This window comes from Globicephala melas, chromosome 17 (genome assembly GCF_963455315.2).
Source record: "Globicephala melas chromosome 17, mGloMel1.2, whole genome shotgun sequence".
NCBI lineage: Eukaryota > Metazoa > Chordata > Mammalia > Artiodactyla > Delphinidae > Globicephala > Globicephala melas.
In genome coordinates, this window is record NC_083330.1 from 28,214,553 (window position 1) to 28,230,716 (window position 16,164).

The 16,164-nt window shown below is 40.2% G+C and overlaps 1 protein-coding gene across 1 annotated transcript; it reads left to right on the forward strand.

The window, feature by feature from the left end:
• Positions 1-2,188: 2,188 nt before the first annotated feature.
• On the forward strand, positions 2,189-11,534 carry CA3 (carbonic anhydrase 3). The gene is made up of 7 exons (XM_030839260.2): positions 2,189-2,429; positions 3,167-3,364; positions 5,558-5,676; positions 7,379-7,471; positions 8,540-8,602; positions 9,441-9,596; positions 10,553-11,534. Exons 1-7 carry the CDS (start codon positions 2,396-2,398, stop codon positions 10,670-10,672), a joined length of 783 nt encoding a protein of 260 aa, XP_030695120.1. The 5' UTR covers positions 2,189-2,395; the 3' UTR covers positions 10,673-11,534.
• The last annotated feature ends 4,630 nt before the right edge of the window (positions 11,535-16,164 follow it).

The following is a 16,164-nucleotide window of genomic DNA, read 5'->3' on the forward strand; positions in this document are numbered from 1 at the left end:
TTATTTTTCTCAGTGTATACCTAACAGTTTTCTTTTTTTAAGCCAACTCCAGAAATCTCAGTGTCTTGGACACAATTTAGATTTTTCTCTTTGCTCTGTTAACAGGGAATTTTGAAATTTATAGACAAACATGCTGGAGTAAATCAATTAAGATGCAGATGATTAATTTGGGGTTTCTGAAAAATATATTATGGTCTAAAATGACATGATATAAACTGTCTTGAAATTCCAATTTTGATTAACTCTCACGAGAAAGTACAATGAAAAAACCAACATTAGTTTTCAAGACCACAAGCCCAAACCTATTATACATTTCACTTTGCAAATTCTAACTAGTGTTTATGTGAAATTATGTGCTACTGTGCAAGTGTTTAATTTATTATTTTGCAGTCTTTTTAAAATTTTAATTAATGACAACCCATTTTAAAACTCTATGCATAAATAGTAACAATATGATGAATTCCTGGATTGTTGGCCTTGCTTGGTATAAAGACTTTATTTAAAAACTTTATCTGTATCACTACTGTATCAAATAACATGAAATTTAGTTACCAATCTTCTAAACACATATAGCAGAAAAAGAGAGATGGAAACAATTTCGTGAATTGGCACAGGATCGTAGTTTACTAATACAAATAATTATGCAGAATATAACCTCTATTAACCACAAACTACAGCAGCACACTATCACAGTGAAGCAGAAAAATGGCCCAGATATGCCAACTCAGTAGCCTTTCTAATCCAACACTGACATATTTGAGCTCAGAGTCTAAGGGTATTTGCATTGCTGTTTGCTTGGATTTTCCAAACCATCTCAGTTCTTGATTCCACATCGCTATTGTGTGGATCAAATAATCCCTGGTCACAAAAATACGCTGGGGAGTGACTCCCCTGGCGTCCAGGTTATGAGTGTGGTTAGTCATTCCACATGCCTTGGGGATGAGCTATCTTTACCATGATGAGAGATTTCCTTTTCAAGTTTTGTAATCCCTAAATGCAAAAACCTAACATCAATAAAAGTCAAAGTAATTAAGAAAATGTATATTACAACCTTGTTCAAGACAGCACTGGAATTAGGCTTATCTCTTCTTGCTGTCTTTTTTAGAAATAAAATTAATACTGACCTGGAACAAAGAAAAATTTTTATATACTCTTAAAACTGTAAATATCTACTACACTGGTTCTGCAGTGTGAACTACAACCAGACATTTAAAAAGATATCTTCGACATGTGCACACTGGATATTCCAGTTCTATTCTCCTTTTGCGTGGGTTATCGTACTATAAAACAACTTGGGAGGGGGAGAAAAAAAATACAAAGCAATTCTGGAAAACTTTTCCTCTCTCTTTTCTTCCAGTCTTTCATTATGTCTTGGAAAATGAGGTCATACGTTTTACACAATATTGCTCACTTTATGTTCGTGGCCTTCCAACAACCCAGAAGGTTCTCGACTTTTCATGAGCAGACTTACAGCTCACGCAGTCGGTAAATCAGGCTCCTGCTCTGCGGTAACCTGCATCCAGATCTCTCCCCGATTCCCGAGACCCAGCCCTCGGAGTCCTGAGGACCAAAGGGACCCATGAGGTTAAGAAATGCTGTCTGGTGTGGTTCCAGGGATCTGGCATCGTCAATCTCTCAAGAATAACAGTTAGAGAGCCTGCCCTCCGGCCTCTTTCTTCCCATCCTTTGCTGCTAGGATTTTACAAGTTGCCTGCAAGGGAGTCAAACATGGGTCAGGCAAACAAACGTGTTCTTTCCAGCCACCGAAACCGGATCGCTGGAGCGAAATCAACCCGCAGAAGCATCTGGAGACCGCAGCCAGACGGGCAGCCTGCGCTAAAAGCAACTTCTAAGAGAGGCTGCAAGTGCCGGCAGGGTGCAGATTTTAGTTGGAGGCTAAGCACAACTACCACGCCCCATCCCCCCTTACCAAAAAAAAAAAAAAAAAGCTTGGAGGAGGGAGGGAGGGAGGGAGGAGAGGAGGAGGCGAAAGTCGCCGGTATTTCTGCACAGCGGCGCGCGGGGTTAGAGAGCCGTGCAGCTTTAGGAGCCGGGAGGGAGGAATAGAAGGGCCAGGAGAAGCGCTTCCCCGGAGAGGGGAGGGGAGGAGAGGGGAGGAGAGGGGAGGGGAGGGGAGGGGGAGGGGAGGAAGGGGAAGGATGCCCTCCGCCCATCTCCCCCCACCCCGACAGCTGTCCAGCTCTTGGAATTCATTGGCTTTCCCACTCCGCCTCCCAAATACCACCCCAATCCTGTTTAGCCCCCCACCCCACCGTCTCTGACCTAATAAGGCCATGCAAGTGTGGGGGGACCTATATAAAAGGTGAGGGCTCGCAGGGACTGTGCACGGCGGAGGAGAGAAGGCAGCAGCCGTCCAGTGCCCAAGAAAACGACCATGGCCAAGGAGTGGGGCTACGCCGACCACAACGGTGAGTGTGGGCAGCGGCTCCCGGTCAGTCCGGGATGGTGCTGCTCAGAAAGTGCGCAACTCCAGCAAGTGCGGTGGAGTCGATGGAAACTAACATTTACCGAGCACTTCCTGAGTGCCAAACACTGCTGACCCTTTTACTTTATATCTGATTTAGTTCTCCGTGGTGTGGAGCTGTTATTACTCCCATTGGAGGAAACTCAAGCGCAGAGAGGTTCGGTAACTAGCCCAGATCACAGTGCCTCTGACGGAGAAGTCAGACCACCTAGGGCCAGTTCTCACTGTCCCTTTCTCCATGTACTGGGCAAGCACTTAACCCCTCTGAGCCTGGTATTGGTCTAAGCTGCTCTGCCTGCAGCTCTTGCCTACCCACGGGAAAAGGAATATGGATATGCTCTGAAATCTACTTAGGGTCAGTGTTATTTTAGTCCAGCTATATGACAGAAGATGGCATTGGTAAAACGTGATGAAGTCCACTTCAAAAATAAGGCTCTGAGGCTATATTTGAGCAAATACATGGAAAATTTGAGGAAATACACGGAATTAAATACAGTCTCCAGGTACACTATTAACAAAACTATGAACAGGTCTTAAACACTAAGCCTTGTATTGCCCAATCTGATATACAAGACCTTTTCATAATCACTGGCTAGCCTCTGTGTATTTTGCTGGTTTAGTCACTTAGAGGGCTTGGATTGTGCCACCAAATAAATAAATCCCCTCAATTTGATTTCCCAGGTCCTGACCACTGGCATGAACTTTACCCGATTGCCAAGGGAGACAACCAGTCGCCCATTGAATTGCACACTAAAGACATCAAGCACGACCCTTCCCTGAAGCCATGGTCAGCATCTTATGACCCCGGCTCTGCCAAGACCATCCTGAACAATGGGAAGACCTGCAGGGTTGTGTTTGATGATACTTATGACAGGTCAAGTAAGTATCACACTTAGGTAGAGACACGTGACCATTTTCAACGTCCATATTGGCAAAATGTGATTTATGACACAGCCAACAGAATTGGTGGGAAGCGGGGTGCACTTCTTCTCTGAAAAAGGAGATGACATTTAACTTTGCTCTAGTCTTGAAGAATTATGTTTATACATAGAAGAGGGATGTCTCACTCTCTAATGCTGGTCACCCAGGCTGCTACAAAATGGCCCCATGCCCAAGCTAAAAGTTGGCAATGCATTCCTGAAATGAAGCTTGATAGGGAGGTGATGGTAATGAGTCTAAATGAGTGTTCTTCAGGCTCTGATGGTCTACACCTGAGGGGTTTTCTGCTTCCTAACCAAGGCCTGGAGAGCAAGGCTCCCAGTCCCCAAAGTGGCACAGATTCCATTCTACAGAGCAAGGAACATAGCAAAGAAACCAAGTAGGTACTCTCTTCCTCTGCTGTGTGGGTAGGGGCCAATCCAGGGGAGAGAGTAGACCCACTGTATGAATCAAGAAGACTTGCCTTCAATGCTTCAGTGGGGTTCATCTGACTAAACATTTTGGTGAGTGTTTTTGAAGAATCTGACAATTTCTCCTTGAGTTGTGATTTGTATTTGTGTGAAAATGAAAAATCTCATGTTTAAAAAAAAATCTCTTTATTTCACCTACACTATTAAGCAAATCAATGAAATAAAAGAAGGCTAATTAGAAATGCTTTATTTCACTGTGAATGAAGTAAGAATCTACCTTTAGCATTTTGGTGCTTGATATACAGTAATACATTTTCCTATAACCACATTTGTAAAAAAATTAAAACTATCCTTACTGATGTATAGGAATGAATATTCTCAATGATGTTGTAGCTAAAGAGTAATAGTTATAATTTCTACCTACTAGCAGGTTCCAGGTAAGGAATATCATAAAAATATATTTTCTTAAACAATAATCTCGTTGGTATCTGCTACTTTTTTTTCTTCTCCATTTAAATCAAGTTCCATTCTGAAGGATTAGTAACAAAATTAAACAGCATCTGTTAGGTTGGATCACATGAAAATGACTTTTTGTAAGCAAAAATGATTGACTATTGACAATTTCATATAATTCATCCTAATAAATTAGACTCATATGACCACATGATAACTGTTCCTAGTGGTTGGATAGAAAAAAATGCAGTTAATCAAACCACTCATTCCTACATGACCAAGCTTATACAAACCTTGTTCTATTGTTTTAGACCTATATTATGGCTTTCAGTGTGCCATTTCAGCACCAACAGTTGGCCAATCTTTTCTAGAACAGCTACGCTCTGAATTTTATTTTGATCTAGCTTATGTTGCTAAATTTTGATTTTAGGGTTTCTGTATAGTTTCCAATATCCTTTAGAAAATATTTGAACTTCTAAATCACTCCCCAGGCTGAATGAAGTGGAACCAAGTTAAGTGCCAGGTTGGGGTATTTGGACAGCAAACTCACATTCATGCTATGGAGAATCATCTTGTTTAGGGGCCCACATTGATTGATTCCCTGGGAAACTTCTGAATTTTCCATTTCATCTCATTTGAGTAAACACAGTCTGAATTAGACATGGATGAGAGCTCTTGCCTGTAGTACTAAAGAAAAGTGTAGTGAGGCAAGACATGGAGAAGGAATTCACATTTGTTCAGTGATGACTGTGCTGGGCACTGTGATGAGCAGTTTAAAGCCCTTAATCTCATTTAATCCTCGCAGCAGCTCTGAAAGGTCAGTATTATTATCACCTTCAGAGAGATGCAGAAATGGGTTCAGAGGAGTTTAGCAATTTGCCTGAGATCCCACAACTAGCAAGGGGTGGGGCCGGGATTGGAACCTAAGTCTGCCTGGCTCTCAGCTATCCTGTTCTCTCCAATGCACCCACACAACAGACCTGTGCTTTGCTTGTTTTCATTGCCCATCTCCTGTTTTAATTTTATTTTCATACATGTTAAATTGACATTTAAAAATTAATCAAACAAGCAAACAAAATCAGAAGGACAGAGAAGAGAAAGCATTTATTTTGATATATCCCAAGACTTGACTTTGTGAGAAAGAGACCAGTGTGCTTGGGAATGGCACCATCAGCCCAGCCCATAAAGCTTAGACTATAAGGGCTGTTTAAAGCAGGGCTCTGTAAAAGAAGTGTGAGTTCACTGCTGACCTAGCTTCTCTGAATCACAGTGCTGAGAGGTGGTCCTCTCACTGCACCCTACCGGCTTCGCCAGTTTCATCTTCACTGGGGCTCCTCGGATGATCACGGCTCTGAGCACAGCGTGGATGGAGTCAAGTACGCAGCGGAGGTAGGAGGAATTGCTGTTACCTACTCTGGATCTCACCCAGTGAAAACTGAAAACAACAATAATGACAGAATAGCATCCAATGCGTTTGCTTCAAGTCTGTAGTTATGAAAAGAGCTGCAATAGTTTAGCATAAACTGAAGCTGCCAAACATTCTAGGTTAGACAGTTAAGAGAGTGTAGGTGAGTTAGTGTCATGCGTGAAGAATTTCAAGGTTGTATTTAGAAATTGGATAGCAGCTTAATAATAATAATGTTTAAAAAGCCAGGGACCTGACTGGCACTGAAAAGATAATGGTAGCTAATACTTATTAAGTGCCTACAAGTACTAATTCATTTGATCCTCTCAGCACACTATGAGATGGGCTACAGACAAGGAAACTGAGGCACAGGAGGTTACATAACAAAGTCACACAGCGCATGAGTGCTAGACCTGTGCTCTACCTTATGCTGATTGGCTTCATAGTTCATCATCCTGCCCAGTGCTCTAAGCTACCTCTGTTACAAGACTGTGGTGCTTTAAAAATAGCACTTAGTAATTCTGGCTAATGCTCATGCTCTAGTCTCTTAATGAAGGGTGTGCATATGTGTGTGTATGTTTTTATATGTACATATGTACTTATACAGAGATAGCTAGATACAGATACACACAATTTAATATGAACAAATACTACTCTCTGTTCCAGTTAACCCATTAAAGGAAGGCACCAAATTACAAGGAAATAAGACAAGCCTCCTGCATGTTCTCTGTATAAAGCCAAGCCTATAAGGGGTGACAAATGCCCTGGAGGTGAGGATAATTCCATTTGTACTGCCCAACTCTTCCAGAGGCAGACTCTGGTCAACCATAGGAGCTGAGACAGAAACCTTGGAGCCACTTGTGGACACTCATTTAGGCAGCATCATTAGGCAGCCTAACTAAATTTGACTAAACAGTTAAACTAAACTATAGGAGACCCAAAGTACTTCCCTGTGATCATTTCTCTACAGCCCATCTAGACAGCCAGTGACAGGATAAGTTAATTGAGAATGCCTTCCAGACATCTCCCCCCACAAATGGGGAAAGTTTAGTATATTCCTTACAAATGTGGGCAAGGCTTGCAGTTTGGTCTTTACATGTGGGATTATCTCACACTTTTGGTCTTGAATAAAATACTTCTAAATTGTCATGAACTATTGTATTCTCTTGCCATTCTATATAATGCAATGTGAAAATTTTGACTAATTTAACTAGTGTCTATGTTGTCACCTTAACATTATTAAGGTAAGGTTACCACCCGGTTCTAGACCATTTATTGCTGAAAGGAGAGAGGCATGAAGACACGTAAGAATTTGTCCCCTTATTTTTCCTCTCCTACTTCCCAGTTAATTGTGACTTTAGAATGCTAGCAGATTCCTGTTTATAACTCTGTGTTTCACTGTTTGATTTGGTCAGAAAAAGGACTAATGTCATACACAACTAAAATAATATTTTGAATTGGTTTAACGAAAGTTCAGTTTTCACCGATTCTACCTATCATAACTTTTAATTTGAACCATTAAAAGTCTTACCAAAATATTGCATGTTAATTTTTAGAATTCTGTCAACTTCTGTGAGAGTGTTCAGCAACCTTAGACTGTATAATTATTGGGTTTATTGTGAATAATTTTATACTTATTTCCTTATTTTGGGAATTTACCTCATAGCCTCTGTTCTATGGTTTCAGCTTCATTTGGTTCACTGGAATTCAAAGTATAACAGTTTTGGAAGTGCTCTGAAGCAACCTGATGGAGTAGCTGTGGTTGGCATTTTTCTGAAGGTAAGGTAAAAATTGACCATATATTTTTTACAAAGTTTAGTTCCTTATCAATGCTGAAGTTTTACTCCCTCCTTTTATTTAAAGGGGAGAGAGGAATGAATTTCAGTATTCATTCAACTAGTCAAGATATTTCTGTTAAGATCAGATCAAAATTTTTTGCTCTCCCTTAGAAGAGTAACTTTTGCCATACTTCAGTACCCCTAGCACTTCTAAATTTTCTCAAGATGCAGGATGTATGTGTGTGTGTGTGCGTGTGTGTATGTGTGTGGTGTGTGTGTAGGGGCAGTGGAGATGGAGCCTTTGAAGGAGCTTATTTCAGTGGCAGTGAGGGCAAGGGCAGCATTGTTCATTACCCTTTCCTGCTACTCCACGTCAATTGCAGGGGAAACCAGAAAAGCCAATGTTGGGAACATCTGTGATGCCGAGTCCCTGGCTGGACATCCACTCGGCTTAGGGTGGCCACCACTCACATGATCCCAGGCTAAGATAGCACATGGAATGTGTGTGTTGTTGAGCCAGCATTGGTTTAGAGAGGACTTAGTGTCATTAACACATGAATTTCGTGCTAACATAATCTAGATTTTAAGCCAGAGGTGAAAATCTAGCTTCTTTCTTTTTGAATGACCTAATTTGTTTTATGTTCTGAATTCATTGGGTCATTTTCAGTGCTTGAACACAGTACTACAGGAAGTGGAGTGGGTCTGAGCAGAAAGACAATCAGTTTAGTTTTAGATACATTGAGTCCATCCTAGCTCTAATTCTATTAAAAAGAAAAGTAGACTGACTTCACAGAGAAGGTCAAGGACATAGATGTAAATCAACATGTAATTTGTGGTTTTGTACTTCAGAGGCCTGGAGTCTAAGTTTAGTTCAGAAAATATATACTCTAAAATCTTGGGGGGGGAAATAAACTTATGTTTTTGCTTAGTACAAGATATTCTGACAGATTTGTAAACACTAGTGGTAGATGGATGGATTAAAATTAGTTTTTAAGACAATCCTAAATTATGGAGAAGAGAAAAATATAGTTGTTGGTTTTCTCTTTCTTTTTTTTTTTTTTTTTTACAGATAGGACATGAGAAACATGAGTTCCAACTGCTACTTGATGCGCTGGACAAAATTAAGACGAAGGTAAAAAAAATCATTTTCCCTCCCAGAACATAAAAGCAGGGTATGTCAATTTTTTCTTTTTACATTTTCAAGTGTATTTCTTTCACCTAAAATCTGTTAGTAAGTTTGATGAATATGCTAAGCATACATATGAAAGCAAATGCTATTATATTTGTATGTATATTTTTATGGTTTATAGTTTTTAGAGCAGTTTCACATACATAAGTTTATTTAATCTTCATAGTCAACCTGTCAGATAACTAAATTTTTAACGAAGTGTTTGAGAGAGAAGTTGAGTGGTGTTCCCCTTCCCAACACACACACACACATACACTTACACACATGCAGAGGTACTAAATGTTTGGGTCCTAGTGTTTCCCTTTCTCTCCTGGGTGGCACCTGTATATTTTAAATCTTAACAGTAGATTCTTCTACTTAGCAGACTCACTTTAATTCTTTCTGTTCTAATCAAACACTTTATAGTTTTACCACCAGAGAAAGTAAGTATTCTGAGTATGATATTCAATAAAAATGCAAGCCTGTTTTGTATCATCGAGAACCACAGCATTAACTTGTATGAAATATTTCTGTTACAGTTTAGAATGAGTTTGTCCTTTTTCTTGAGAAATGATAGATTTATAGTGCTACCTAGAGTGAATAAGGAATAAAATTGGCTGTGGCAAAGTCTTACCATGCAAACCGGCCTCCCCATCTGCCCTTTATTTCTGAAAGGCACGTACTTGTTCACAAGCTCCGTTTTCTCTATTGCATTTGAAATCCATTCTCCCCAAACGGTGAGACGCTGCGGCAGGCGATGCGCATGCGCCCGCTCACCGCGCTGGGTCCCGCTGTCTCCCAGGGCAAGGAGGCGCCCTTCCCGAACTTCGACCCGTCCTGCCTGTTCCCCGCCTGCCGAGACTACTGGACCTACCACGGCTCCTTCACCACGCCGCCCTGCGAGGAGTGCATCGTGTGGCTCCTGCTGAAGGAGCCGATCACCGTGAGCCACGAACAGGTGAGCGGCGGCCGCGGGCCGGCTTTGAGAGCACGCTGACTTACCGTCGCCGGCGGGCTCTGTGAGATACAGACGCTAAACTGAAAATATAAAGCAGTAGATGCTTACCAAACAGCTCTGCGACGGGAGACTTCATAGTTTGCCCCGGTTAATTACGATCAGCCTGTTTAACTTTCTAAAACTCAACTTCCAAAGGGTACCAGGCTAAATGCAAAAACACTTAAAGGTGGTGGTGATGCTGAACAATGCCCAAGTTTGTGCTCTAGAAACACTGAAGGGTACAGATCCATATGAGTTAGACTTTGCTAATTTGGAGAACTCCCAAATACTGAGCCCTGTTTAGGAGATGGAATGGTAAATACAGGTCTGGGGAGAAGATGCTGGTGGAAGGGATTGAACATCCTTGTGAGGTGTATACTGGTTCCCCAGTTTTACAGCTAAGTAGGTTGAGGCTCAGATAGGTTAAGCAGTTTGCTCATGATCACACAGCCAAGGGCAGGATCTGAGATTGCAGCTCCAGTCTGTCTGCTTTCAACACCTTGGACCTCTCTCCTCAGGCCTCCCTTCTAAGTGTTCATGTAAATTGACTTCATTAACTTATGCAATGAAGGGCCAGTTGAGCTTATTGTTTGCACTGTCTTCCACTCCTACATAAGGGATAGATTTCATACTGATCTGTCGAATTAAAATAATTGTTTCAGAATTCAGGAGGAAAAGGTTTTGACCAGAGGGTATGGTGATCCTGTATAAAAGGAAGAAAAGTGTTTTTACAAATTTAAAAGAAAAAAAAAAAAAGGTTTTTGTTACTCAGAACCAAATAACTCTCACTGGACATTGGAGACAAGTTTTGTAGTTTGCTTGTTTAGAAAGCTGGCGATTTCTAACTCTTTGTCACATGCTTAATGTGTCCACTTGGTCCGAATGTCACGCTGACAGCCTTCCCTCACCCCTTGCAGATGGCCAAGCTGCGGAGCCTCTACTCCAGCGCGGAAAATGAGCCCCCGGTGCCCCTGGTGAGGAACTGGCGCCCTCCACAGCCTGTCAAAGGCAGGGTAGTGAAGGCCTCCTTCAAATGAGGCTGCTGGAGCTTGCCCTCTTCAGGAAAGGAAACCTACACTGCAGAGTTTGGTTCCTTGTCTCCTTTTGGTGCTTCTTACTCCAAGTATATTTCACTTTTCCATACCAAGCAATGAAGATGAGAGACGTGATCACCAAGAAACCGGAATTAACTATTGACAAGATCTAATATGAAAGCATTTGGCCTTTTTAGTAATCACCTTTCCTGTAAAAACAACATTTCTAGTAAGGTTTCAAAGAAGAAGAAACAGAGTTGGAAGAGGAAAGGTAGAGAAAAATGGCTGTTGGGCACCGTTTTTGTGTCATCTTAAATTTCACAGAACTTCAGTTTACTCTTTTCATGTTATGAGTTATCCATCTTAAAGAAATAATGAGTAATTATATACGTGGGGGTAGAGGTGTCTGAAGATTGTATAGCAATTCAGCATAAGCCAGAAATTAAAATGACTGTGGATACCAAGAATTGAGATGATGATGTGTTTTAACCTTTAAATAAAACCAATAAGAGGTCCATCACTTATTAACATTTAAACTACTGTAAAGATTGCCTGGTTTTGATTATCAATGAAAGTAAAATACACAGACTAGGAGTTTTTTAAAAAATTTGACCCATTATTTGAACACTTTCTTCATAAAGATGTTGACTTTATCCTAATATTTTTCTGTACCTGAAGGAGGGCCATTTATTTTTCATTTTACTACTTTTATCTTTGCATGCTTATTAAAATAAAAACTGCCTCTGATATCTTTCTAATTTGAGTGTGGGATTAATGATTCCTAGAACATGCAGGAGTGAATGCCTGCACGTGAAGTAAAAGCAGTTGTACTGATCATCAAAACTAATAAAGACATGAATGTAAACAGTTGAGTGTTGTATTTTTTAAGGAGGGAGAACATTGTAAGTTTGTTTTTATAACTGAAGTGACTCAAGTTCTGAGTTGGATTGGAAGCTACATTCCTTGTAGAGCAGCTGAAGCAATTACTGGGGCCCTTCCAAGGAAATTGCAGTCCAGAAGATGAATGTGTAGCCATACATTTGACAGTGTGGACTAGTTTCCAGAGGCCTCAAAGTTGGTTTAGGATTCTGAGGTCCATACCAGTACCATGGTTGCTAACTTAGGGGCATGGAATCAAGTCAGACTGTAGCCTTTATGTCATTTTTTTTTAAGTGTGCATCAAGGTAACACCAGTCTAACACTGCAAAAATCCATACATTGGGACCTTCAAAAATATCTTTAGACATAAAGTCTAATTTTGCAGTTAGTGGCTTTGATAAATCTTTTATCACATCACTGGCTAATATGTTAACTTACTTTCAAAAATGGCAACAATAATTGAATTACCCTAAGGAATGAAAATGGTCTTGGGTCAGGAGAGTCCTGCAATGCTGGAAGTCAAGTCATGTGACAGAGTCCTAGGAGGCTAATGTTACTTAATGGTTTACCACTTGGGTCAAGTAAAACCAGGTTGGTCAGTGCAAACTCGTTGTATTAATTAAACTCCTTGAAATTAGGAGGTGTGGAGCTTTCATCAGTTAGTGGTAATACACAAAATGATTCTCTCAGGGTACTTGGTAATGCTGGGAACACTGTAAAAATGTACCCAATGTACACTCTTATGTGGTGGAGGAACATATGACTTAATTCTAGCTACAATGGTGCTTACATAAGCTTACACAGGCTGGAACAGTTTTAAGGGAAAATGTCTAATCAAGAGAAGGTATCTCCCTAGACCATGAGCTCCATTAGGGCACAGACATTAATCTTGTACACTAACATCCCCCTTTTTGCCTAGTATGGTATCTGGCACTGGATAAGCACTCAATAAACATTTGATTTCATGAACATAGATGAACCCAGGACAAATACTCATCTTCTTTATCAACACAGGATTAAAACTAATACTGTTTTTTGCTCATCTCATTCAGTTTGGGTCTCCTTGGAAAATGATCTCTTTAGCTTCAGGTGGTAGCCTTCCAGTAGAACATATATTCCCTGCCCCCCCGATCCAAGTCATTGCCAATGATCACAATTATCACCCAACTTAAAACTTCCTTTCAACTTCTCCCTGCAACTCAAAGTGCTGAATTATTATAAATGTCAATTAGAATATTGAAACCACACTTGTGTCCTTATTCAGTGGGGGGACAATTTTCCTGATCATGCACAGTCTTCCAAACAATTACATTTTAGGCATACACAGCCTACAGAGGGGACATGGCTAGGAGCTGCTGTGGTGAAAAATGTTTCCACATCTGCCAACTTTTTTTCTTCAGATATAATCATTTCAGATATTTTAAAACTTCAGCAAAGGGCAGAAACTAATTTGAATGACGTGTGTTATAATAGATGATTATATCCTTAAAAGTCTATGAATAGGGCATCAACAATAAGAATTTACTGAATATAGGGCATTACTACATTTTGAGAGGGTGTACATAATTCCTACCCCTTTAATGGGGAGACAGAATATATTTATGAAGAGGTAAATAACTATTCAGAACCACTGATCCAAAATTCTTTACGTGCAATCAGTGAATACTTATGTAGATGAATGGGAAGTATTCTACATAGAACATGTAAAACTGAAGATTTTGGTGTCTAACTATAATCATTTACATAATTAAATAAATATGGGTGAAATTGATCAACTATAAACAAGCTTGGATAGATGTGAAAAATTAGTATGTCAGTTACTCAAATAAGAATTGGCACAAATAAAATTGTTCTAAAAGAAATACATATGGTCCAAAACCACATCAGATACCATGTATAAATAAAGTTAATGAGATTTTAGTTTCTCCTCTAATACCCTCTTTTTTGATATTAAAAAGGAACTGTGGACATGAGCAAAATACACTATTTTAGCAGACAAAGAGTAAGTGAGAAGTAAGAAAAACTGCAAATGTCATATTTTTAGAAATTCTAAAAATTTCAAGTTTAGTATATGAAGATGTAATGATTTTTTTAAAATGACCCCTAAGGTAGCACTTAAAGACTCAAAATGCAAATAAGACAAAATCAAGTTTGCATGTTATTTTCATTTAGATCACTGGATGGCAGCAACACATTTAAAAAATTTCACTTGGGTCCCTAGATGACAGCAAAATAATTAGAAAAATGACAAATGAAATGTCATTCACAGAGCAATGAGGGTTTTTAGTTTTAAATCCTGAATACCCTCTTTCCTTTTCCCAAATGTTCAGTATTAACCATCAATATCTATCCACAACAGAAAAGATGGTGAGAGAGTCTTACATATTTCTGATATATAATTTTTTAAAACACATGGTAAATCTGGTTTTTTTTTAATTAATTAATTAATTTTTGGCTGCATTCAGTCTTCGTTGCTGCACGCAGGCTTTCTCTAGTTGCAGAGAGCAGAGGCTACTCTTTGTTGTGGTGCACGGGCTTCACATTGCGGTGGCTTCTCTTGTTGCGGAGCACAGGCTCTAGGTGCGTGGGCTTCAGTAGTTGTGGCTTGCAGGCTCTAGAGCGCAGACTCAGTAGTTGTGGTGCACGGGCTTAGTTGCTCCACCGCATATGAGATCTTCCTGCACCAGGGCTTGAACCCATGTCCCCTGCATTGGCAGGCGGATTCTTAACCACTGTGCCACCAGAGAAGCCCCTTTCCGAGAATTTTAATAGCCAAAAGTGAGGCCTGTGTGTTAGTAGTTGGTACACTAAAACTGAGACAAATGAGAAATGAACATTTTACAATCCTGTTCAGTCTTCTGGAGGCCTGGGTGTAAGGTACACAGCACTCCCCCAATACGTGGCCTCAGGCAGGTTAACTTCTCTGTGCTTCGCTGTCCTCATCTGAGTGATAAAAGTACCTGCTCAGAGTGTTAAGTATTAAATGAGTTAATATATGTAAACCTCTTAGAGTATTTATTCCAGACATAATAAAACTCTTAACAGCAGTTAACTATTATCTTTTGTAAGTTAATTTTACTTCGACCAAGAAAAATTCCAATGGCTTATTCATTACTTAAAGTCATGTTTCTTTCTTGATGTTTCTATGAGTAAGGTCATGAATCCATGTCTTATCAATTTAGATAAGACTAAGGAGTTAGTTACCATAATGAGCTCCCCTGATGAGTTCCGTCTGTGCTTGGCATTGGGGAAATGGTTTCTAAAAACAATGGCGATAACTCTTGTCTGATACTTTTCAGCAGCAAAAACAAGTTGTGGCTCCATTAGAAACCAGCACAAAGCTAGAAGGGGTGATTTGGGGAGGATCAGAAAATTTTCTGGAGGAAGTTTCTATTCCAGAGCTTTGCACCTGACCTTCTGAGGAAATGTATGATTAGCAAAACATCCAAAAACTAAACCAAAATAGAGAGGTGAGAGAACTATGGTGTTCACTCTGTTTGGCTGACTTTGGAATGTTGGCAGGATAGAGTAGCTCGGAGTGCTGTGTGAAGTGGAAAATCTATCCTCACCGTAAGTACAGGAAGTCTCTTGCCTTGAAATTAATTTGGGACTTGTCTAGGCATGTCATAAAATCAGAATCCTGAATGAGATGCACAAGTCATCCTGGGGGATGAGTTTATCCATTTGGGGGCAACTCAGCTTCAATTGTACAAAAGGAAATAAAACAGTCGAGGCTTAAAATCCAGGATCCAGGGAATGACTAGAGAACTAATTAACTACTTCAGATTTGAAGGCATTTAATGGCAATCACTTGACAACTTGACCAGGTGGATAATCACAGATAATCAGCAAGAGTAAGAGTGAGTGTAATGGTGCGGTCACAGGGGACCAAGTGCACTACAGAAGCATAAATCCCAGTGATTTTAAAACTAATTTTAGCGAGGTGAGAATCGACTCTGTGCAGTAAACGAGGAATCAGATTCTCCCTTGTATTTAAATTATTCCCAGGTAGAGGAGCCTGGAAGCTCAGGAAAAATATTTTGGCCATTAAATGTACATATTCTGTTTCAGCATGCCCGTACATTTCTATCCTACTCACTCAGCTCATTTGAAATTTGGATGGTTACAAACACATCTGTTCAAGGGAAGTCATTCCCCCAAGGACAATTGAGTCCCATGAAAGTATATGACAAATGGAAGTGTCTGAAAATACAGTGCAACTTGGGTTCAAAGATTTCACACTTCTCCCTCCTGTGTGTGTGATTGGTTTAATGGAACACAGGACCCCAGAGAAGAGGCCTGACATGGGTAGGGAGACTGTGCAAGCCAAGCAGAGAAGATGGAAGGGTGAGGCCCAGCCCAGGGAAGAACTGAGAGCTAAGCAGGAAAAGGTGCATTTCGACAGTTGGCAATACGGAAACTTTCATCCAGTGAAGACCTAGGGCTCAGGTTCTTGTACCAGGAATTAATTAATTTTAAGAGTAACAAGATTACTTATCAATCTATCTGTAATGTAACTCGGTGTGTACATGTGTGGATGTAAGTGTGATGAGTAGTGGGGGTAGGGAGATTTTAGGTGGGTAAGGACTTTCTCTGTCTTGTTATACTACAGAGGC

Coding starts and splice junctions, on each gene's coding strand:
- CA3 (XM_030839260.2), top strand. CDS start 2,396: ATGGCCAAGGAGTGGGGCTACGCCGACCACAACG. Junction 3,365..5,557: donor TGATACTTATGACAGGTCAA/GTAAGTATCACA, acceptor TCTGAATCACAG/TGCTGAGAGGTGGTCCTCTC. Junction 9,597..10,552: donor TCACCGTGAGCCACGAACAG/GTGAGCGGCGGC, acceptor CACCCCTTGCAG/ATGGCCAAGCTGCGGAGCCT.